Raw genomic sequence first — 25,000 nt, 5'->3', positions numbered from 1 at the left:
AACTCGCGTTCAATGGCAAATACTTTCGGGTAGAAACTTGCGTTCAATGACTAATACTTTCTGGTAGGAACCCACGTTCAATGACAAATCCTTTCGGGTAGAAACTCGCGTTCAATGCCTAATACTTTCGGGTAGAAACTCGTGTTCAATGGCAAATACTTTCGGGTAGGAACCCACGTTCAATGACAGTTACTTTCTGGTAGAAACTCGCGTTCAATGGCTAATACTTTCGGGTAGAAATTCGCGTTCAATGGCAAATACTTTCGGGTAGACATTTGCTTTCAATTGCCAATACTTTCGGGTAGAGACTTGCGTTCACTGGCAAATACTTTCGGGTAGACACTCGCGTTCAATGGCTAATACCATCGGGTAGAGTTCTCTTGCTTGAGGGTAACACTCGGGCACACTCCTCTATCTCATTTCTCTTCCTCTCGATTTTTCAAAAATAAATCATAGTTTATACATGAAAGATTGATTTTAATGTTATTACGGTTCTTAAAATATTTCATTTTAATTGTTGATTACTTCTCTGGTAGTTTCCTCATTTTTTTTCTTCACTGGGCTATTTTCCCTGTTGAGCCCTCGGGCCTATAGCATCCTGCTTTTCCAACTAGGGTTGTAGCTTATCAAGTAATAATAATAATAATAATAATGATAATAATAATAATCCATTAGTCCATTCACTAAGTCTTAAAAAAGCATGTTACAATTGGCCTTAGTCTTTTTAACTCTAATAAGAAATATAATATAATATATAATATACCATATAATACATTATATATAATTGCTAGATTTGGTTCATAAAAAAAATCTGGAATTTTCCAGTGGTTTGTTGATCAGTCAAGACAAATTTTCGGTGCTTAAAATAAGCAGTTTTTATTCGACGTTCAAGACAAACGAACCGGTTTAGAATATTCTTGTTTATATTTTACTTATGAAGCTTCATTTGTGGTGGTTAACGGGGGTGGGTGGGCTGTGGCACCCTATCAGTACCAGCCGAACCCGGTTGAGTCCCTCGTCAGGCTGGGAGGAGCGTAGAGAGGAAAGTTACCTTTTTTTTTCATTTGTTTGATGTCAGCTAGCCCCTAAAATTGGGGGAAGTGCCTTGGTATATAGATACACACACACACATATACACAAACACACACATATATATATATATATATATATATATACACATATATATGTATATATATATATATATATATATATATATATATATATATATATATATATATATATATATATATATATATATATATATATACACCAGCCGAACTCGGTTGAGTCCCACGTCAGGCTGGGAGGAGCGTAGAGAGGAAAGGTCCCCTTTTTTTTCATTTATTTGATGTCGACTATCCCCCAAAATTGGGGGAAGTGCCTTGGTATATAGATAGATATTTTAGGAAGTGCCTTGGTATATATATATGTATATATATATATATATATATATATATATATATATATATATATATATATACATATATATATATATATATATATATATATATATATATATATAGATATAGATATTTTACTTCTAATATTACGTATCTCTCAAAGAATTAAAAAATTTGACTTATCTGACAATTTTTTTTTTACGCCGTGAATATTGATGTTTCACCCCTATATAGGTACAGTTGAGTTCAGACATTCCTGGCACATCTGGGCCTGAGGATGGGTACCCTGTCACACTACTACAGCGCGGCGAGTTCCTGAGTGTAACCCCACCCCCCACCTCTACACTGAACCTTGATATTTCTATCAACTATAAACAATATATCTATTTATATACTATTGCACTTCGTTGCTTATATATTGACGCGTGATAGATTTTTTTTTCCATAGCTGTTAGATTTTCATTAGTTTGTTATGCACTATATATCAATGGAATAAACAATGTTCATAGAAAACGGATTAAACAAACATATGATGAAGCCAAATTTTATCTTTCACCATAATTATTATTGAAACTGTTTTGGCTTTATACAGATTGGTAGAAAATATTAGTAAAAATACCAATCATAATAAAAAATAAAGATTTTTACTGCTAATAAAATTATTCACGTATTATGACATCAAAAGTTATTACAAATCATCCTTATTGATTTACTTATCACCATCATCATCTATTGACGCAAAGTCCCTCAGTTAAATTTCGCCAGTCGTCTCTAGCTTGAGCATTGAAAACACTACTTCTCTATGAGCACTAATTTACTTATACATATTTATTAAAATGATTTGTCATCGTTATTAGTTTCACTGTGTTTAATAGTATTAACGGTTCAATGGGTTACATCCAGTGGTCTATATCAGACTTGGTAGGTTAGGTTAGGTTGGGTTAGGTTAGGTTAGTACTCATCAACGGGATGGATAATAGTGGCCTCGTTTGACCAAATAATCGAGAAATATGTTGGTGATTGGCTCAATACACATCAGAGAACTCTTTGCCACATTAAGCTTATTTCTTCTCTTCGTTTTGATTACAAATATTGTTCCCAAGTTCACACAGGTAAGAAGACGAAAGGAAGATAATTAAACTACTTTAAAGATTCGCTGACTGATTTTCTGGTAAACTGAAACACTTAAAATGAAAAATTAATTATATTTGGAATATTTGGCATCTTTTGATATACACTTTAGAAAACATATCGAAGCAGTTATAATATTTTTGGCAATTTTTTAAAAATTAATATCGCAAGTGGAAAAAATAATAGGCTTGTGCCCCCTCCCCTTGTAATTTCTAGTGACCTTAGGGGTAAGCGGGCACCAGTTTAAATATCACTGCTTTACGCTATCTATTTTCTTACTTGCCGACCAGTAAGGGTGTGACATGGTGCACTCAATCAGAGCGAGGTATACTAGAAATTCCTGTGTCCAATTGTACCTCATGAGAGAGAGAGAGAGAGAGAGAGAGAGAGAGAGAGAGAGAGAGAGAGAGAGAGAGAGAGAGAATGTCTCTTCTATCTAATAAAGAGCAAGTGACGGGATATATATATATATATATATATATATATATATATATATATATATATATATATTTATATATATATATATATATATATATATATATGTATATATACATATATGTATATATATATATATATATATACAATATATACATATATATATGTGTGTATATATATATATATATATATATATATATATATATATATATATATATATATATATGTATGCATGTATGTGCATATATATATATATATATATATATATATATATATATATATATATATATATATATGTATATATATATATATATATATATATATATACATACATATATATATACATATATATATTATATATTAACCAATCGGAAAACCACACACCCACAAATTGCCCAAACTAGCGTGTTGCAGTTAGGAAAGGGGGGAGGGGGTTGGAAGGGATGAATCTGTCTGTGTGCATATCTAAATATTTAGCCGTCATTTTTGACGGGTCTTGTACACCACTTACAGAATATTTCACAGGATAACTATGTATTTACAAACTAGCATATGCAATATACTAGATTTTCATATAAATGGTTACGTCATGTCGATAAAAAAAAAAAAAAAAAAATAAAAAAAAAAAAAAAAAAAAACCTAATGTTAAATTCAATAAATGAATTCATATTAAAACATATTCTGCATCACTCGTTTCCCTTTTTAAGTCAATTATGACATAACTAATGTTCATGATAATTATATTAATAATAATTCCCATAGCTAGGAAAAAGGGGATTTTTATATCTCTTATTTATTTTAATTTGATGTGTAAGTTTCCATATATTCTTTACAATTCAAGCCATATTTCTAATAAGCCTTGACTGCTGATGTTCAATACAAAAATAATTGGTAATCAAATAATATATATAATAAAGTGTACATTACTAAATCTAAGGGGGGGGGTTTAGAATTATAAAATAAGAATTGTTTTTTTCAATAATTTTACAAACATGCACGGACATATGTACACACACATTCTCATCCATTAATCTACATGCACACATGTGCGTCAAGTGATTATATATTTTCTATCTTTTTTTTTTTGAGGGGGGGGCCTTCTTTTTGAAAGACTTTGTTTTGGCTTTGGGGTAGACCGTAGTCCCGATCGGCTGCCCTGCCTGACATCGCTTTAGACCCCGGTACTTATACGTATAGACACATTTTAAACCATTCACAAAATCCTTGAAAAAATACTTTTGATTAAAAAATAGATTTACCATCAGTAGCAATAGTCAAGCGAGAGTGAGGGAAGGGTTTGTGTGCCTGTAATACGCGAAAACAATTAAGTTAAGTCATTTGACCTAACTTTACATTCGTCTCAAAACATGAGAAATGGAACAAAGAGTACGTTCGTATGTTTGTCAATCCTCTGAAAATGCTAGGGTGAGGATTAGCTAGGGCCTCCCATTTCTAACAAAGCTGCGACCCACAACGGTTAACTTACGAGGTGGTATATACTTCCTTTGTCGATAGATATAAACTGGATTCCAGGAAGCGCGTGCATTCGTTTCTCCTCAGCTGGTTTAAGAATCGAATACTGGTGAGTCACTACATTTCGGGCTAAGCCCATACCTTACCAAAGACCAGCACTCAGAGAGAGAGAGAGAGAGAGAGAGAGAGAGAGAGAGAGAGAGAGAGAGAGAGAGAGAGTGACTGTTTACGAAGTACGGCGCAACACTGAATAAATTTGGATGCATTAGTCAAGTGAACTGAAACTAACAAAGGCGAGAGAGAGAGAGAGAGAGAGAGAGAGAGAGAGAGAGAGAGAGAGAGAGAGAGAGAGAGAGATAATATATCACAGACCGACTAACTGTTTGGGAACTACAGCGCAACACTGAATAAATTTAGACTGAAATAAATTTGAACTGAAACTAACAAAGGCTTGAGAGAGAGAGAGAGAGAGAGAGAGAGAGAGAGAGAGAGAGAGAGAGAGAGAGAGAGAGAGAGAGTTAACTGAACGGGATTATGCTTCAACTACAGGATAGCATCTCTTGCTATTGTTTCCTCATTTCATTTCCTCACTGGGCTACATATCCCTGTTGGAGCCCTTGGGCTTATAGCATCTTACTATTTTTCCAACTAGGGTTGTAGCTTAGCTAGTAAAAATAATAATATTATCATTATTACTTGCTAAGCTTAAACCGTAGTTGGAAAAGCAGGATGCTATAAGCCCAGGGGCCCCAGCAGGGAAAATAGCCCAGTGAGGAAAGGAAACAGGGAAAAATAAAATATCTTAAGAACTGTAACATTAAAACTAATATTTCCCTATATAAACTATAAAAACTAAGAAAACAAGAGGAAGAGAAATTATATAGAATAGTGTGCCCGAGTTTAATCTAGAAAACAGGAAATGAGAAAGGACAACGCAAGCAAGAGGTTTGCTTTCATTTTAAGAGTTCGACGTCTTTAACTGCGCTTCATCGTTAACATTCAAAGGCAATTTGCTTGAATTTGGCTTACTGGAGCCACGCCCAAAAGATTAGAAACAGGCGATGCGTGATAAAAGACTTTGTTCAGTGAGTAATGATTAAATTTCATTTAATGGTTATACTCAGTCAGAAGTTATTTAGATATAAGGACACTAGAAGGGCACTCTGTAGAGCGCAGACCTCCACCGCGGCAGCTTATTCCTCGATCTTGACCTTGACCTTAACATGTATTAATTGGCGTGGATTTTCACACACTGGAATATGAACCAAGTTTGAAGTCTCTGTGACAACGATGTCCAAACTTATGGCTGATTACGTGAATTGGACATTTTGCGTGACCGTAATCATGACCTTTGACCTTGACCTTCAAAAATTTACTCATTTCCAGCTTTTTACATAACAGTTAATCCATGCAAGTTTTATTACTCTACGATTAAAATTGTGGCCAGGAAGCTGTTCAGAAATAAGGGGTAAAACATAACCTTCCAACTTCGTTGGCGGAGGCAACAAAAGAGCTTTCATAGGAAGGGGAAATTCTATGTAAAAATTTCTCGTAGATTTGGGTGATGTAATTGTGAAAAGCAAATCATAATCTGTCAATCCCAATAAGTGGTAAAGAGTTCATTCATCATCATCTCCTACGCCTATTGACGCAGAGGGCCTCCGAGAGATTTCGCCAGTCCTCTCTATCTTGAGCTTTTAATTCAATGCTTCTTAATTCATCATCTACTTCACACTTCATAGTCCTCAGCCATGTAGGTCTGGGTCTTCCAACTCTTCTAGTGCCTTGTGGAGCCCAGTTAAACGTATGGTGAAATAATCTCTCTACAGTTTATTACTTATTTCAATCTTATAAAATACATTTAAAAGTTTTAATTTTGTTTTCAAAACAATTTACTTTCCTAAGAGTGTTAAAAGTTATTTTTAAATTACATGTCAAGATTAAAAAAATAAGTATCTTCAATAGTGAAAACTACGCATATCCTGTGATGAACAGAGAACAGTATCAAGGAGAGAAAGAAATTGAGTGGTTAATGAACATTACTTTGCAGACATCTGCAAGATGTATATCTGATCACGTTGAGTATATATATATATATATATATATATATATATATATATTACATATCTATATATATACATATATATATATAATGTATATATATATAATATATATATATATATATATATATATATATATATATATATACACACACACACAAGATAGCATACACTAAAGATTTACATACGTTTCATAACATACACATCTGATGTCCTTCTCAAAGTTCTGCTGTAAATCTAGTTTACCTTTTTCACACACACACACACACACACACACACACACACACACATATATATATATATATACACATATATACAAATGTATATATATATATATATATATATATGTATGTATATATGTATACATATATATATGTATGTATATATGTATATATATATATATATATAATATAATATATATATATATACACACATATATACAAATGTATATAGTGTATATATATATATATATGTATATATGTATATATATATAAATATATATATATATATATATATATATATATATATATATATATATATATATATATATGATAGCAAACACCAACAATATATACATATATTTCAAAACGTACCCTTCTCCAAGTTCTGTAAAACCTAATTTATCTTATGTATTTCACACAGGGACCTAACTTGTTTATCAAAAACCGCAGGTAATAAAATCATCCTCATACACTCATGCAATATTAAGATACAAGAAAAAAACGGTAAATGAAACAATGATTTAAAAGATATACATGATTATTTCGAAAGTCAATTACAAATATAATGTGTGTCGCTTCTTATAAGATAACATGAGAACATATTTTACAGTAATTTGAAAGTGCCATTTCAATCAAAATGAATTGATGATCTGTATCGGAATGGGTGTAAAATTAGCCTTGAAAATACGAATTCAGGATACAAAAATAAGTAGAAAAAATAATAAATAGGATAATAAGTAAGATACAAATAAAAAAATATAAAAAATAATTATTAAGATCATTGAGTTCAAGGAATAACATTTTTTGATCGCAAAAACCTGAATAAACCTAAAGATCAAAGAACCTTGTCTAGTGTTACGTATTGTCCTGAAGTGGGGGATGATGATGAGGATGATGATGATGTTGATGCTGATGATGATGATGATGAGCAGTGGTACCTTGCATATCGTACCCGTATGACATATGCAGCTGCTGCTGCTGTTGTTGTTGTTGTTGTTGTTGTTGTTGAACAAGGGTTTGTGACTGCGCATTAGTGCCAAAAGCTTGGACGCCCTGGGTCTGACCGGATGCTGCCAAATCTTCGGACCGATCTGCAACGTCGGAGGAGGAAGACGACGAGACGTTGGTTGTCAATTGATGCTGTGCATTCGTCGGATGAGCATCCGACCTGGTCGAGGCAGGAGGGGGAAGGTGGGGGAAGGTCGTGGAGTGGGTGAATGCATCCAGCTGCCGCGCCGTGACGTGATGGACTCTGTACATGTGGGTGAGCACATTGGATCGGTTGCGGCAGTTCTTGCCGCACACGGGACACAAGGCGGCGCTGGGGTCGTGCGATGTGTGGTGGTCCCGCACGTGACGACTCAAATTACTACGCGAGCGAAACTCTCGACCGCAGTGCGTGCATGGGTGGCCTCTTCCTCCCCCTCCTCCTCCTACTCCTACCGTCGCCCATCCTCCGTGGGGCACGTCGCTTAGGATCGTCCTATTGACCCCGTAGGCATCTTTGCTCGTTTCCTCCTGACTAGCAGTATACCCGGCGGAGAACCGTCGGACCCCCTCGGAGCCTGCCATGACTTGATTGACAGCAGCCACCGCGTTCACGTCTGCAATTGGACAACCCTGCCATCAGATTTCTCGAGACAAAAATATACCACACGCCACAGGCATCTTTCTAAAGAATACAATACATGGTATTGAAATGTTTCCTTAAGCACTACAAAAATAGAATATGATCAAAACTTGTAGGAATTCATTTGACGGTCACACAATTAAGAAATGTGAATGAAAAATATGGTCTTTTTTATGGTGTGATAATGAGGAATTTATGATCGCCAAAATATATAAAAAAAAGGTCGGTCATATCTAATTCTATAAACTGACTTTTGCTCTCAAATTTTCGAGACATTAATGGATAGAACCGCAATAGCTTCTCAGGTGATATTAAGACGTAGACGATGGAGGGTCAACCTCTTGGTTGAAATACTGCGAGTTATCGGATATCCCCGTTGAAGACAGAACGTCAGAGGGTAACCATACGCCCGGTTGCAATGACTGTAATTGTTGTTGTTGATAAAGATGATTCCTATGGTTGGCACTGTTTGTTTCAGGGTGTTGTTGCAGCTGAATGCCAGAAGAATGTGGCACTGGTTGCGCCGTGGCTATGGCATGCTGCATGGCTTGGTCTCTGTTCTTCTCTTCCCTGTGGTACATGGTGATGTGGTACCTCAGGGAGTTCTTGGAGGAGTACTTCTTGTTGCAGTAGGGGCACGTGAAGATCTGGGGCACGGCGGCGTGCAAGTCTCTGACGTGCGTGTTGAGATTAGACTTGGAGGAGTAACACTTGAAGCAATGAGGGCACTTGTACGGTTTGTAGCGGCCATCTGAAATGAAGCAAAATATTGATGGTGAAGCTTTTTTTTTTTTTTTGTTCCATCTGAGGCAAAAACTTCTGCTTCTGAAGCACACCACACCATCTTTCAGATAAACAGTGATGATGATGACAGTAGTGGCATTGCATTAAAAGAAAAGAGTAGTAGAATAGTAGGGTTCTCATGCCATCTTTATCACCTTTCTTATCATTCCTTTCCACTTCCACTAAGTCTTTCCTCACCATCATTCCAAGAGATAACGAAGGGTTTCTTGTTTTCTACATCACTACAGAAAGGTTGGAGAGCATTCTCTTACACGAACTATGGAGAAGGAAGTACCGCTAGCTGTTACTTGGCATTCAATCAATATATGGGGATCATACATTGCAAATCTATGTTAGGAATACAAGAAAGGGAAGTTATCGAGAGAGCAGTCCAGAGCTATTTCAAATAAGGTGCCAATACAGGAAGAAAAGTTGTATGGAAATAAGGAGTACCAGCTGTTTATATATATATATATATATATATATATATATATATATATATATATTACATATACATATTATATATATATACACACACAGTTTATATGAATATGTATACTGTATATATACTGTATACACTTTATATATACATACACACACACTCACATATACATATATATATATATATATATATATATATATATATATATATAAATTTCCAAATATAATTTTTACAAACAAGTTCTTATTCGTTTTTAGCAACGCAGAAGAGACAACCGAAATAAAGTTACCTCTTTCTAAGCAATAAAAAAAAATAGTACAAACACCCAGGTGGGATGATACTACTCTTGTCTCCCAAACAAGAAGTGCATGCTACTCGCCAGTAGCGGACCATCAGTACATGAGACAGACGGCAAGGCAGAAAAAGAGCCCTCTTTGGGGCTATGACTTCGAGTCTATGAGCCCCAGTTCGGGCTTAATGCCCGGGCAATCTAGACCAACCACCAACCAAAGAGTCGTGTTCTATTATTATTATTATTATTATTATTATCATTACTTGCTAAGCTACAACCCTAGTTGGAAAAGCAGAATGCTATAAGCCCAGGGGCTCCAACAGGGAAAATAGCCCAGTGAGGAAAGGAAACAATGAAAAATAAAACATCTTAAGAGTAACAACATTAAAACAAATATCTATATAAACTTTAACAAAACAAGAGGAAGAGAAATTAGATAGAATAGTGTGCCCGAGTGTATCCTCAAGCAAGAGAACTCTAACCCAAGACAGTGGAAGACCATGGTACAGAGGCTACGGGACTACCCAAGACTAGAGAACAATGGTTTGATTTTGGAGTGCCCTTCTCCTAGAAGAGTTTCTCATCATAGTTAAAGAGTCTCTTCTACCCTTAATGAGAGGAAAGTGCCCACTGAACAATTACAATGCAGTAGTTAACCACTTGGGTGAAGAAGAATTGTTTGGTAATCTCAGTGTTATCAGGTGTATGAGGACAGAGGAGAATCTGTAAAGAACAGGCCAGACTATTCTGTTTGTGTGTAGGCAAAGAGAAAATGAACCGTGACCAGAAAAACTAAGATAAAGGGCCCATTACCGATATGCTTATCATAGGAGACTTTGTGCTTTTCAGCTGTAATTTACCGTACTTGTAGGCTAATCTTTGAAATGGTTTATACATTGTCTCTTACAAACACTTGTAGTTTGTTAAAATTTGATAAATAAGTCAATGTCTTCTCGTAATGTTTTGAGTAACGAAAATGATGATAAGAAGATTACATAGTATAAATTTAGCATTAATAGTATAAATTTAGTATTAGTTTTATTAACATGAAGATATTCATGTGAAACAATAAAATTTTCACTCGTTAAGTAATCCACTTCATTGAAAATAATCAAACGAGTGAGAATCTAGACCTAAAATATCAAAATTTTGTGAAAAAAAATGTCCCTTGATGGCAAGTTTTTTTTTTTTTTTTTTTTTTTTTTTTTGGGGGGGGGGGGCGGGGCAGGCACGAAATATTATCTACCACCCGAGGGGGATAAACTCTGTCTATCCAACAATGACCTTACACGATAGTGCGTGCTACTCGATTTTCAATGTCACCATCCTTATTAGCCCAGCACTAGGCTACAACGATGAATACCAGAGCGATGTTGCTTAAGAATGTTATGGAGTCTTCAGTATTTCTGATTTAAACTGATGTGTAAATATACTCCACTTTCTGAGTGGGGGATACCTTAACGTGGTGAAAGGGTTTGTGTCCCGCCAAACTAGGTTGGTTTGCTGTGAGCGATCAGACTAAAGCCTCCCACCATCACCAATCCGCACTGGCCATTGATGAAAACTGGCCAAGCCAAAGACAAGAATAAGGACATATCTGAGGCCTTTGTCATGCAGTGGACTGGAAACAGTTGCATTTGTTGTTGTTGTTGTTGTAAATATACATAATACAATACTAATATGTACTAGTTAGGGCCATCCATACTAGCCTGGCTTGCTGTGAACGATCAGACTAAAGTCTTTCACCATCACCAATCCACACTGGCCACCCTGATGATGGAAACTGGCCAAACCCCAGACAAGGATAAGGACACATCTGAGGCCTTTATCCTGCAGTGGACTAGAAACAGTTGTAGTTATTGTTGTTGTAAGTATGCCTAATACAATACCCATATTTTTGGATTTATATAAATTAAACCTTTTTCCATCTGTTCTATTTATTATAGTAAAATTCCCATAGAAAAGTGTAATGGATGTGGTTAAATGATTTAAATGGTCATACGAGCTTCTACAAAATTGATCAGATATTTTTAGTATTTTATTATTAAATGTAAAAGCAGTTTACGTTGCTTAATTCTTTACATTTTAAGGAATTCAAAGAGTATTTCTCAGATCATTTTAGACGAAGCCTCAGAGCACAGATGTCACCATAATCTGATATCATTATTATTATTATTACTATCATTATTATTATTACTAGCTAGGCTACAACCCTAGTTGGAAAAGCAGGATGCGATAAGCCCTAGGGCTCCAACAGGGAAAAATAGCCTAGTAGGGAAAGGAAACATTGAATAAATAAACTACAAGAGAAGTAATAAACAATTAAAATAGAATATTTTAAGAACAGTAACAACATTAAATTACATCTTCCATATATATATATATATATATATATATATATATATATATATATATATATATACTTACATATATATACATAAACTATGAAAAACAAAACAAGAAAAAAAATAAGATAGTGTGCCCAAGTGTACCCTCAAGCAAGTGAACTATCATAATGATAGTATTATTTATGTAAGAATAAGTGTGAAAAACAGCAGTCAATCAGTAAAACAAGTAAAAAAAACCAAGAAGATGGGAGTAAATTAATTAGTACGGATGGAATGTATCACCAACTATGGTAATTTTTTTTAATGAGGCGCATTTGCACTTACTCGCAGAGGTGTCCTTTTAGCTCGGAAAAGTTTCCTAATCGCTGATTGGTTGAACAAAATAATTCTAACCAATCAGGTAGCAGGAAACTTTTTCCGAGCTAAAAGGGCACCCCTGCGAGTCGGTGCAAATGCGCCTTATTAAAAAAATTTGAGTATAGTTACAGGAATCCCATCTTGTCCTGAAATTTGTTGTTTTTAAATACAATATTTTAAAGTCACAAAATGGGCTAAGAAGGTCTGTTATTTACATATTACTCAAAGTATTTTGTGTTGAGTATTCTTAAAATTGCTTCAACGAACGAAAAAAAATAAATGCACGAATGCACAAACTTTCAGTCAATTTACTTAGAAACCTGTTCCAATTTTCTCAAGAACTGCCAAGCTTTGAACTACCTCTAAAGAAGAAGAAGAAGAAGAAGAAGAAGGAGAAGAAGAATTGTTTGAAGGAGAAGAAGAAGAAGAAGAAGAAGAAGAACAATAAGATGAAGAAGCAGAGAAAATTGTCTGAAGGAGGAGAAGAATAAGAAGAATACGAAGACTATCTGGAGAAGAAGAACAAGAAGATGATGAAGATGATAAAGAAGAAAACTATCTGAAGAAGGGGAAGAAGAAGAAGCAGGAGAAAACCGCCTGATAAGAGATGCAGATAAAGGGGGTCCGCCCGCCCTTTCCCTCCTCCGGCATTACTCGACTCAAAACGGGGCACTTAACATCGCCGATCGTGACAATGCGTCGTGCTGAGGCCAAGCAATTCCCTATACCAAGAGGTGACCGTGATACCAACGGGCCCAATTGGTCGTAATACGCACCCATCTGCATTACTCGTCCATTAAGGAAACGTTCTTAGATTTTATGACACTTTCGTTACAAGAAGGAACGCTTTTAGAGAAATATTCTCGACATTCTGTATTTCTGGTCAATACTGCCTTAATATTCATGGATAATACGCACAGGAAGATAGCTGGACAAGCAGTATTTCTGCATTTCTGGTCAATACTGCCTTAATATTCATGGATAATACGCACAGGAAGATAGCTGGACAAGCAGTATTTTTGCATTTCTGGTCAATACTGCCTTAATATTCATGGATAATACGCACAAGAAGATGCCTGGAGATCCAGTATTTTTGTATTTCTGGTCAATACTGCCTTAATAGTATTTCTGCATTTCTGGTCAATACTGCGTTAATATTCATGGATAATACGCACAAGAAGATACCTGGACAAGCAGTATTTCTGTATTTCTGGTCAATACTACTTTAACATCCGTAAACAATACGAACAAAATACCTGGAAGTATAATAAATAAATGACTAAAACTAGTCCCATTCGATCCCATAAGGCCACGTGCAATCCCCTCAAGGGTATACACACACACACATAAGTGCAGTGTATTGACCAAGCCTTTCAGAAGGGCGTGGCCCGACAGAACCCCAGGCAAGAGCAATAGGTTGCATGTGTCGTCTTGGCATGGAGCCAGACAAAGGAAGAGTTGCTCTCTAAATGTCTCAACCAGTTCATTAAGAGGAATCTCTTAAACTGACTATAAATCTGATATCAGGAGGCGAATCAAACCACGGCGGCTCGGTTTACTCTGGGATAATCTAACCCTGTACTGTCTTTCGAAATTTCCTCGTTGGGTATTTTTCTGGGGTGGTTTAATCGAGCGCTGGGTTCGAATGCTATTGTATGTCAGCATAGAGAAGGAGAAAATGTCTCACAAGAAGGTTTATTCAAGCACAGGGTTCGAATGCTATTGTGTATCAGCATAGAAAAGGAGAAAATGTCTCACAAGAAGGTTTATTCAAGCACAGGGTTCGAATGCTATTGTGTATCAGCATAGAAAAGGAGAAAATGTCTCACAAGAAGGTTTATTCAAGCACAGGGTTCGAATGCTATTGTGTATCAGCATAGAAAAGGAGAAAATGTCTCCCAAGAGGGTTTATTCAAGCACAGGGTTCGAATAAGTAAAGGCGAAAATGTCTCCCAAGAGGGTTTATTCAAGCACAGGGTTCGAATGCTATTGTGTGTCAGCATAGAAAAGGAGAAAATGTCTCCCAAGAGGGTTTATTCAAGCACAGGCTTCGAATGCTATTGTATGTCAGCATAGAAAAGGAGAAAATGTCTCCCAAGAGGGTTTATTCAAGCACAGGCTTCGAATGCTATTGTGTATCAGCATAGAAAAGGAGAAAATGTCTCCCAAGAGGGTTTATTCAAGCACAGGGTTCGAATGCTATTGTATGTCAGCATAGAAAAGGAGAAAATGTCTCCCAAGAGGGTTTATTCAAGCACAGGGTTCGAATGCTATTGTATGTCAGCATAGAAAAGGAGAAAATGTCTCCCAAGAGGGTTTATTCAAGCACAGGGTTTCAATGCTATTGTATGTCAGCATAGAAAAGGAGAAAATGTCTCCCAAGAGGGTTTAATCAAGCACAGGGTTCGAATGCTATTGTATGTCAGCATAGAAAAGGAGAAAATGTCTCCCAAGAGGGTTTAATCAAGCACAGGGTTCGAATGCTATTGTGTATCAGCATAGAAAAGGAGAAAATGTCTCCCAAGAGGGTTTATTCAAGCACAGGGTTCGAATGCTATTGTATGTCAGCATAGAAAAGGAGAAAATGTCTCCCAAGAGGGTTTAATCAAGCACAGGGTTCGAATGCTATTGTGTATCAGCATAGAAAAGGAGAAAATGTCTCCCAAGAGGGTTTATTCAAGCACAGGGTTCGAATGCTATTGTATGTCAGCATAGAAAAGGAGAAAATGTCTCCCAAGAGGGTTTATTCAAGCACAGGGTTTCAATGCTATTGTATGTCAGCATAGAAAAGGAGAAAATGTCTCCCAAGGGGGTTTATTCAAGCACAGGGTTTCAATGCTATTGTATGTCAGCATAGAAAAGAAGAAAATGTCTCACAAAAGGGTTTATTCAAGCACAGGGTTCGAATGCTATTGTATATCAGCATAGAAAAGGAGAAAATGTCTCCCAAGAGGGTTTATTCAAGCGCATGGTTCGAATGCTATTGTATGTCAGCATAGAAAAGGAGAAAATGTCTCCCAAGGGGGTTTATTCAAGCACAGGGTTTCAATGCTATTGTATGTCGGCATAGAAAAGAAGAAAATGTCTCCCAAGAGGGTTTATTCAAGCACAGGGTTCGAATGCTATTGTATGTCAGCATAGAAAAGGAGAAAATGTCTCCCAAGAGGGTTTATTCAAGCACAGGGTTTCAATGCTATTGTATGTCAGCATAGAAAAGAAGAAAATGTCTCCCAAGAGGGTTTATTCAAGCACAGGGTTCGAATGCTATTGTATATCAGCATAGAAAAGGAGAAAATGTCTCCCAAGAGGGTTTATTCAAGCGCATGGTTCGAATGCTATTGTATGTCAGCATAGAAAAGGAAAAAATGTCTCCCAAGAGGGTTTATTCAAGCACAGGGTTTCAATGCTATTGTATGTCAGCATAGAAAAGAAGAAAATGTCTCACAAAAGGGTTTATTCAAGCGCATGGTTCGAATGCTATTGTATGTCCGCATAGTAAAGGAGAAAATGTCTCCCAAGAGGGTTTATTCAAGCGCATGGTTCGAATGCTATTGTATGTCAGCACAGAAAAGGAGAAAATGTCTCTCAAGAGGGTTTATTCAAGCGCATGGTTCGAATGCTATTGTATGTCAGCATAGAAAAGGAGAAAATGTCTCCCAAGAGGGTTTATTCAAGCACAGGGTTTCAATGCTATTGTATGTCAGCATAGAAAAGAAGAAAATGTCTCACAAAAGGGTTTATTCAAGCACAGGGTTCGAATGCTATTGTATATCAGCATAGAAAAGGAGAAAATGTCTCCCAAGAGGGTTTATTCAAGCACAGGGTTCGAATGCTATTGTATGTCAGCATAGAAAAGGAGAAAATGTCTCCCAAGAGGGTTTATTCAAGCACAGGGTTTCAATGCTATTGTATGTCAGCATAGAAAAGAAGAAAATGTCTCACAAAAGGGTTTATTCAAGCGCATGGTTCGAATGCTATTGTATGTCAGCACAGAAAAGGAGAAAATGTCTCCCAAGAGGGTTTATTCAAGCGCATGGTTCGAATGCTATTGTATGTCAGCACAGGAAAGGAGAAAATGTCTCCCAAGAGGGTTTATTCACGCGTATGGTTCGAATGCTATTGTATGTCAGCACAGAAAAGGAGAAAATGTCTCCCAAGAGGGTTTATTCAAGCGCATGGTTCGAATGCTATTGTATATCAGCACAGAAAAGGAGAAAATGTCTCCCAAGAAGGTTTATTCAAGCGCATGGTTCGAATGCTATTGTATGTCAGCATAGAAAAGGAGAAAATGTCTCCCAAGAGGGTTTATTCAAGCGCATGGTTCGAATGCTATTGTATGTCAGCATAGAAAAGGAGAAAATGTCTCCCAAGAGGGTTTATTCAAGCGCATGGTTCGAATGCTATTGTATGTCAGCATAGAAAAGGAGAAAATGTCTCCCAAGGGGGTTTATTCAAGCACAGGGTTTCAATGCCATTGTATGTCAGCATAGAAAAGAAGAAAATGTCTCCCAAGAGGGTTTATTCAAGCACAGGGTTCGAATGCTATTGTATGTCAGCATAGAAAAGGAGAAAATGTCTCCCAAGAGGGTTTATTCAAGCACAGGGTTCGAATGCTATTGTATGTCAGCATAGAAAAGGAGAAAATGTCTCCCAAGAGGGTTTATTCAAGCGCAGGGTTCGAATGCTATTGTATGTCAGCATAGAAAAGGAGAAAATGTCTCCCAAGAGGGTTTATTCAAGCGCATGGTTCGAATGCTATTGTATGTCAGCAGAGAAAAGGAGAAAATGTCTCCCAAGAGGGTTTATTCAAGCGCATGGTTCGAATGCTATTGTATGTAAGCATAGAAAAGGAGAAAATGTCTCCCAAGAGGGTTTATTCAAGCACAGGGTTCGAATGCTATTGTATGTCAGCATGGAAAAGGAGAAAATGTCTCCTAAAAGGTTTATTCAAGCACAGGCTTCGAATGCTATTGTATGTCAGCATAGAAAAGGAGAAAATGTCTCCCAAGAGGGTTTATTCAAGCACAGGGTTCGAATGCTATTGTATGTCAGCATGGAAAAGGAGAAAATGTCTCCTAAAAGGTTTATTCAAGCACAGGCTTCGAATGCTATTGTATGTCAGCATAGAAAAGGAGAAAATGTCTCTCAAGAGGGTTTATTCAAGCACAGGCTTCGAATGCTATTGTATGTCAGCATGGAAAAGAAGAAAATGTCTCCTAAAAGGTATATTCAAGCACAGGCTTCGAATGCTATTGTATGTCAGCATAGAAAAGGAGAAAATGTCTCCCAAGAGGGTTTATTCAAGCGCATGGTTCAAATGCTATTGTATGTCAGCATAGAAAAGGAGAAAATGTCTCCCAAGGGGGTTTATTCAAGCACAGGGTTTCAATGCTATTGTATGTCAGCATAGAAAAGAAGAAAATGTCTCCCAAGAGGGTTTATTCAAGCACAGGGTTCGAATGCTATTGTATGTCAGCATAGAAAAGGAGAAAATGTCTCTCAAGAGGGTTTATTCAAGCACAGGGTTCGAATGCTATTGTATGTCAGCATGGAAAAGGAGAAAATGTCTCCTAAAAGGTTTATTCAAGCACAGGCTTCGAATGCTATTGTATGTCAGCATAGAAAAGGAGAAAATGTCTCCCAAGAGGGTTTATTCAAGCGCATGGTTCAAATGCTATTGTATGTCAGCATAGAAAAGGAGAAAATGTCTCCCAAGGGGGTTTATTCAAGCACAGGGTTTCAATGCTATTGTATGTCAGCATAGAAAAGAAGAAAATGTCTCCCAAGAGGGTTTATTCAAGCACAGGGTTCGAATGCTATTGTATGTCAGCATAGAAAAGGAGAAAATGTCTCTCAAGAGGGTTTATTCAAGCGCAGGGTTCGAATGCTATTGTATGTCAGCACAGAAAAGGAGAAAATGTCTCCCAAGAGGGTTTATTCAAGCGCAGGGTTCGAATGCTATTGTATGTCAGCATAGAAAAGGAGAAAATGTCTCCCAAGAGGGTTTATTCAAGCGCAGGGTTCGAATGCTATTGTATGTCAGCATAGAAAAGGAGAAAATGTCTCCCAAGAGGGTTTATTCAAGCGCATGGTTCGAATGCTATTGTATGTCAGCATAGAAAAGGAGAAAATGTCTCCCAAGAGGGTTTATTCAAGCGCATGGTTCGAATGCTATTGTATGTCAGCATAGAAAAGGAGAAAATGTCTCCCAAGAGGGTTTATTCAAGCACAGGGTTCAAATGCTATTGTATGTCAGCATGGAAAAGGAGAAAATGTCTCCTAAAAGGTTTATTCAAGCACAGGCTTCGAATGCTATTGTATGTCAGCATAGAAAAGGAGAAAATGTCTCCCAAGAGGGTTTATTCAAGCGCATGGTTCGAATGCTATTGTATGTCAGCATAGAAAAGGAGAAAATGTCTCCCAAGAGGGTTTATTCAAGCGCATGGTTCGAATGCTATTGTATGTCAGCATAGAAAAGGAGAAAATGTCTCCCAAGAGGGTTTATTCAAGCACAGGCTTCGAATGCTATTGTATGTCAGCACAGAAAAGGAGAAAATGTCTCCCAAGAGGGTTTATTCAAGCACAGGCTTCGAATGCTATTGTGTGTCAGCACAGAAAAGGAGAAAATGTCTCCCAAGAGGGTTTATTCAAGCGCATGGTTCGAATGCTATTGTGTGTCAGCACAGAAAAGGAGAAAATGTCTCCCAAGAGGGTTTATTCAAGCGCATGGTTCGAATGCTATTGTGTGTCAGCACAGAAAAGGAGAAAATGTCTCCCAAGAGGGTTTATTCAAGCGCATGGTTCGAATGCTATTGTATGTCAGCACAGAAAAGGAGAAAATGTCTCCCAAGAGGGTTTATTCAAGCGCATGGTTCGAATGCTATTGTATGTCAGCACAGAAAAGGAGAAAATGTCTCCCAAGAGGGTTTATTCAAGCAGAGGCTTCGAATGCTATTGTATGTCAGCACAGAAAAGGAGAAAATGTCTCCCAAGAGGGTTTATTCAAGCACAGGCTTCGAATGCTATTGTATGTCAGCATAGAAAAGGAGAAAATGTCTCCCAGGAGGGTTTATTCAAGCACAGGCTTCGAATGCTATTGTATGTCAGCACAGAAAAGGAGAAAATGTCTCCCAAGAGAGTTTATTCAAGCGCATGGTTCGAATGCTATTGTGTGTCAGCACAGAAAAGGAGAAAATGTCTCCCAAGAGGGTTTATTCAAGCACAGGCTTCGAATGCTATTGTATGTCAGCACAGAAAAGGAGAAAATGTCTCTCAAGAGGGTTTATTCAAGCACAGGCTTCGAATGCTATTGTGTGTCTGCACAGAAAAGGAGAAAATGTCTCCCAAGAGGGTTTATTCAAGCACAGGGTTCGAATGCTATTGTATGTCAGCACAGAAAAGGAGAAAATGTCTCCCAAGAGGGTTTATTCAAGCACAGGCTTCGAATGCTATTGTGTGTCAGCACAGAAAAGGAGAAAATGTCTCTCAAGAGGGTTTATTCAACCCCATGGTTCGAATGCTATTGTGTGTCAGCACAGAAAAGGAGAAAATGTCTCCCAAGAGGGTTTATTCAAGCACAGGCTTCGAATGCTATTGTATGTCAGCACAGAAAAGGAGAAAATGTCTCCCAAGAGGGTTTATTCAAGCACAGGCTTCGAATGCTATTGTGTCTCTGCACAGAAAAGGAGAAAATGTCTCCCAAGAGGGTTTATTCAAGCACAGGCTTCGAATGCTATTGTGTGTCAGCACAGAAAAGGAGAAAATGTCTCCCAAGAGGGTTTATTCAAGCACAGGCTTCGAATGCTATTGTGTGTCAGCACAGAAAAGGAGAAAATGTCTCTCAAGAGGGTTTATTCAACCCCATGGTTCGAATGCTATTGTGTGTCAGCACAGAAAAGGAGAAAATGTCTCCCAAGAGGGTTTATTCAAGCACAGGCTTCGAATGCTATTGTGTGTCAGCACAGAAAAGGAGAAAATGTCTCTCAAGAGGGTTTATTCAAGCACAGGCTTCGAATGCTATTGTGTGTCAGCACAGAAAAGGAGAAAATGTCTCCCAAGAGGGTTTATTCAAGCACAGGCTTCGAATGCTATTGTATGTCAGCACAGAAAAGGAGAAAATGTCTCCCAAGAGGGTTTATTCAAGCACAGGCTTCGAATGCTATTGTGTGTCAGCACAGAAAAGGAGAAAATGTCTCCCAAGAGGGTTTATTCAAGCACAGGCTTCGAATGCTATTGTGTGTCAGCACAGAAAAGGAGAAAATGTCTCCCAAGAGGGTTTATTCAACCCCATGGTTCGAATGCTATTGTGTGTCAGCACAGAAAAGGAGAAAATGTCTCCCAAGAGGGTTTATTCAAGCACAGGCTTCGAATGCTATTGTATGTCAGCACAGAAAAGGAGAAAATGTCTCCCAAGAGGGTTTATTCAAGCACAGGCTTCGAATGCTATTGTGTGTCAGCACAGAAAAGGAGAAAATGTCTCTCAAGAGGGTTTATTCAACCCCATGGTTCGAATGCTATTGTGTGTCAGCACAGAAAAGGAGAAAATGTCTCCCAAGAGGGTTTATTCAAGCACAGGCTTCGAATGCTATTGTGTGTCAGCACAGAAAAGGAGAAAATGTCTCCCAAGAGGGTTTATTCAAGCACAGGCTTCGAATGCTATTGTATGTCAGCACAGAAAAGGAGAAAATGTCTCCCAAGAGGGTTTATTCAAGCACAGGCTTCGAATGCTATTGTATGTCAGCACAGAAAAGGAGAAAATGTCTCCCAAGAGAGTTTATTCAAGCGCATGGTTCGAATGCTATTGTGTGTCAGCACAGAAAAGGAGAAAATGTCTCCCAAGAGAGTTTATTCAAGCACAGGCTTCGAATGCTATTGTGTGTCAGCACAGAAAAGGAGAAAATGTCTCCCAAGAGGGTTTATTCAAGCCCATGGTTCGAATGCTATTGTGTGTCAGCACAGAAAAGGAGAAAATGTCTCCCAAGAGGGTTTATTCAAGCCCATGGTTCGAATGCTATTGTGTGTCAGCACAGAAAAGGAGAAAATGTCTCCCAAGAGGGTTTATTCAAGCACAGGCTTCGAATGCTATTGTGTGTCAGCACAGAAAAGGAGAAAATGTCTCCCAAGAGGGTTTATTCAAGCACAGGCTTCGAATGCTATTGTGTGTCTGCACAGAAAAGGAGAAAATGTCTCCCAAGAGGGTTTATTCAAGCACAGGCTTCGAATGCTATTGTGTGTCAGCACAGAAAAGGAGAAAATGTCTCCCAAGAGGGTTTATTCAAGCACAGGCTTCGAATGCTATTGTGTGTCAGCACAGAAAAGGAGAAAATGTCTCCCAAGCGGGTTTATTCAAGCACAGGCTTCGAATGCTATTGTGTGTCAGCACAGAAAAGGAGAAAATGTCTCCCAAGCGGGTTTATTCAAGCACAGGCTTCGAATGCTATTGTGTGTCAGCACAGAAAAGGAGAAAATGTCTCCCAAGCGGGTTTATTCAAGCACAGGCTTCGAATGCTATTGTGTGTCAGCACAGAAAAGGAGAAAATGTCTCCCAAGCGGGTTTATTCAAGCACAGGCTTCGAATGCTATTGTGTGTCAGCACAGAAAAGGAGAAAATGTCTCCCAAGAGGGTTTATTCAAGCACAGGCTTCGAATGCTATTGTGTGTCAGCACAGAAAAGGAGAAAATGTCTCCCAAGAGGGTTTATTCAAGCACAGGCTTCGAATGCTATTGTGTGTCAGCACAGAAAAGGAGAAAATGTCTCCCAAGAGGGTTTATTCAAGCCCATGGTTCGAATGCTATTGTGTGTCAGCACAGAAAAGGAGAAAATGTCTCCCAAGAGGGTTTATTCAAGCCCATGGTTCGAATGCTATTGTGTGTCAGCACAGAAAAGGAGAAAATGTCTCCCAAGAGGGTTTATTCAAGCCCATGGTTCGAATGCTATTGTGTGTCAGCACAGAAAAGGAGAAAATGTCTCCCAAGAGGGTTTATTCAAGCACAGGCTTCGAATGCTATTGTGTGTCAGCACAGAAAAGGAGAAAATGTCTCCCAAGAGGGTTTATTCAAGCACAGGCTTCGAATGCTATTGTGTGTCAGCACAGAAAAGGAGAAAATGTCTCCCAAGAGGGTTTATTCAAGCACAGGCTTCGAATGCTATTGTGTGTCAGCACAGAAAAGGAGAAAATGTCTCCCAAGAGGGTTTATTCAAGCACAGGCTTCGAATGCTATTGTGTGTCAGCACAGAAAAGGAGAAAATGTCTCCCAAGAGGGTTTATTCAAGCACAGGCTTCGAATGCTATTGTGTGTCAGCACAGAAAAGGAGAAAATGTCTCCCAAGAGGGTTTATTCAAGCACAGGCTTCGAATGCTATTGTGTGTCAGCACAGAAAAGGAGAAAATGTCTCCCAAGAGGGTTTATTCAAGCACAGGCTTCGAATGCTATTGTGTGTCAGCACAGAAAAGGAGAAAATGTCTCCCAAGAGGGTTTATTCAAGCACAGGCTTCGAATGCTATTGTGTGTCAGCACAGAAAAGGAGAAAATGTCTCCCAAGAGGGTTTATTCAAGCACAGGCTTCGAATGCTATTGTGTGTCAGCAGAGAAAAGGAGAAAATGTCTCCCAAGAGGGTTTATTCAAGCACAGGCTTCGAATGCTATTGTGTGTCAGCAGAGAAAAGGAGAAAATGTCTCCCAAGAGGGTTTATTCAAGCACAGGCTTCGAATGCTATTGTGTGTCAGCAGAGAAAAGGAGAAAATGTCTCCCAAGAGGGTTTATTCAAGCACAGGCTTCGAATGCTATTGTGTGTCAGCAGAGAAAAGGAGAAAATGTCTCCCAAGAGGGTTTATTCAAGCACAGGCTTCGAATGCTATTGTGTGTCAGCAGAGAAAAGGAGAAAATGTCTCCCAAGAGGGTTTATTCAAGCACAGGCTTCGAATGCTATTGTGTGTCAGCAGAGAAAAGGAGAAAATGTCTCCCAAGAGGGTTTATTCAAGCACAGGCTTCGAATGCTATTGTGTGTCTGCACGGAAAAGGAGAAAATGTCTCCCAAGAGGGTTTATTCAAGCACAGGCTTCGAATGCTATTGTATGTCAGCACGGAAAAGGAGAAAATGTCTCCCAAGAGGGTTTATTCAAGCACAGGCTTCGAATGCTATTGTGTGTCAGCACGGAAAAGGAGAAAATGTCTCCCAAGAGGGTTTATTCAAGCACAGGCTTCGAATGCTATTGTGTGTCAGCACGGAAAAGGAGAAAATGTCTCCCAAGAGGGTTTATTCAAGCACAGGCTTCGAATGCTATTGTGTGTCAGCACGGAAAAGGAGAAAATGTCTCCCAAGAGGGTTTATTCAAGCACAGGCTTCGAATGCTATTGTGTGTCAGCACGGAAAAGGAGAAAATGTCTCCCAAGAGGGTTTATTCAAGCACAGGCTTCGAATGCTATTGTGTGTCAGCACGGAAAAGGAGAAAATGTCTCTCAAGAGGGTTTATTCAAGCACAGGCTTCGAATGCTATTGTGTGTCAGCATGGAAAAGGAGAAAATGTCTCCCAAGAGGGTTTATTCAAGCACAGGCTTCGAATGCTATTGTGTGTCAGCATGGAAAAGGAGAAAATGTCTCCCAAGAGGGTTTATTCAAGCACAGGCTTCGAATGCTATTGTGTGTCAGCACGGAAAAGGAGAAAATGTCTCCCAAGAGGGTTTATTCAAGCACAGGCTTCGAATGCTATTGTGTGTCAGCACGGAAAAGGAGAAAATGTCTCCCAAGAGGGTTTATTCAAGCACAGGCTTCGAATGCTATTGTGTGTCAGCACGGAAAAGGAGAAAATGTCTCCCAAGAGGGTTTATTCAAGCACAGGCTTCGAATGCTATTGTGTGTCAGCACGGAAAAGGAGAAAATGTCTCCCAAGAGGGTTTATTCAAGCACAGGCTTCGAATGCTATTGTGTGTCAGCACGGAAAAGGAGAAAATGTCTCCCAAGAGGGTTTATTCAAGCACAGGCTTCGAATGCTATTGTGTGTCAGCACGGAAAAGGAGAAAATGTCTCCCAAGAGGGTTTATTCAAGCACAGGCTTCGAATGCTATTGTGTGTCAGCACGGAAAAGGAGAAAATGTCTCCCAAGAGGGTTTATTCAAGCACAGGCTTCGAATGCTATTGTGTGTCAGCACGGAAAAGGAGAAAATGTCTCCCAAGAGGGTTTATTCAAGCACAGGCTTCGAATGCTATTGTGTGTCAGCACGGAAAAGGAGAAAATGTCTCCCAAGAGGGTTTATTCAAGCACAGGCTTCGAATGCTATTGTGTGTCAGCACGGAAAAGGAGAAAATGTCTCCCAAGAGGGTTTATTCAAGCACAGGCTTCGAATGCTATTGTGTGTCAGCACGGAAAAGGAGAAAATGTCTCCCAAGAGGGTTTATTCAAGCACAGGCTTCGAATGCTATTGTGTG

The 25,000-nt window shown here is 38.3% G+C and overlaps 1 protein-coding gene across 4 annotated transcripts in view; it reads right to left on the bottom strand.

Moving 5' to 3' along the window:
• LOC137631578 (protein bric-a-brac 1-like) overlaps positions 1–25,000 on the bottom strand; it is a 406,081-nt gene that overhangs the window by 24,775 nt on the left and 356,306 nt on the right. Inside the window, exon 6 of one of the 4 annotated variants that reach the window (XM_068363412.1) lies at positions 7,332–8,324. The exons of 2 other annotated variants lie outside the window; for them this stretch is intronic. In XM_068363412.1, the coding sequence (XP_068219513.1) occupies positions 7,576–8,324 (749 nt within the window). In that variant the 3' untranslated portion in view covers positions 7,332–7,575. Of the gene's footprint in view, positions 1–7,331; positions 8,325–25,000 lie in introns of those variants that run through there. One more of the 4 variants, XM_068363413.1, reaches the window with a different exon arrangement.

Source organism: Palaemon carinicauda, chromosome 40, assembly GCF_036898095.1.
Source record: "Palaemon carinicauda isolate YSFRI2023 chromosome 40, ASM3689809v2, whole genome shotgun sequence".
NCBI classification, from domain to species: Eukaryota; Metazoa; Arthropoda; class Malacostraca; order Decapoda; family Palaemonidae; genus Palaemon; species Palaemon carinicauda.
The sequence above is the reverse complement of the archived record's forward strand: the minus strand, read 5'-3'. Positions and strand labels throughout refer to the sequence as shown.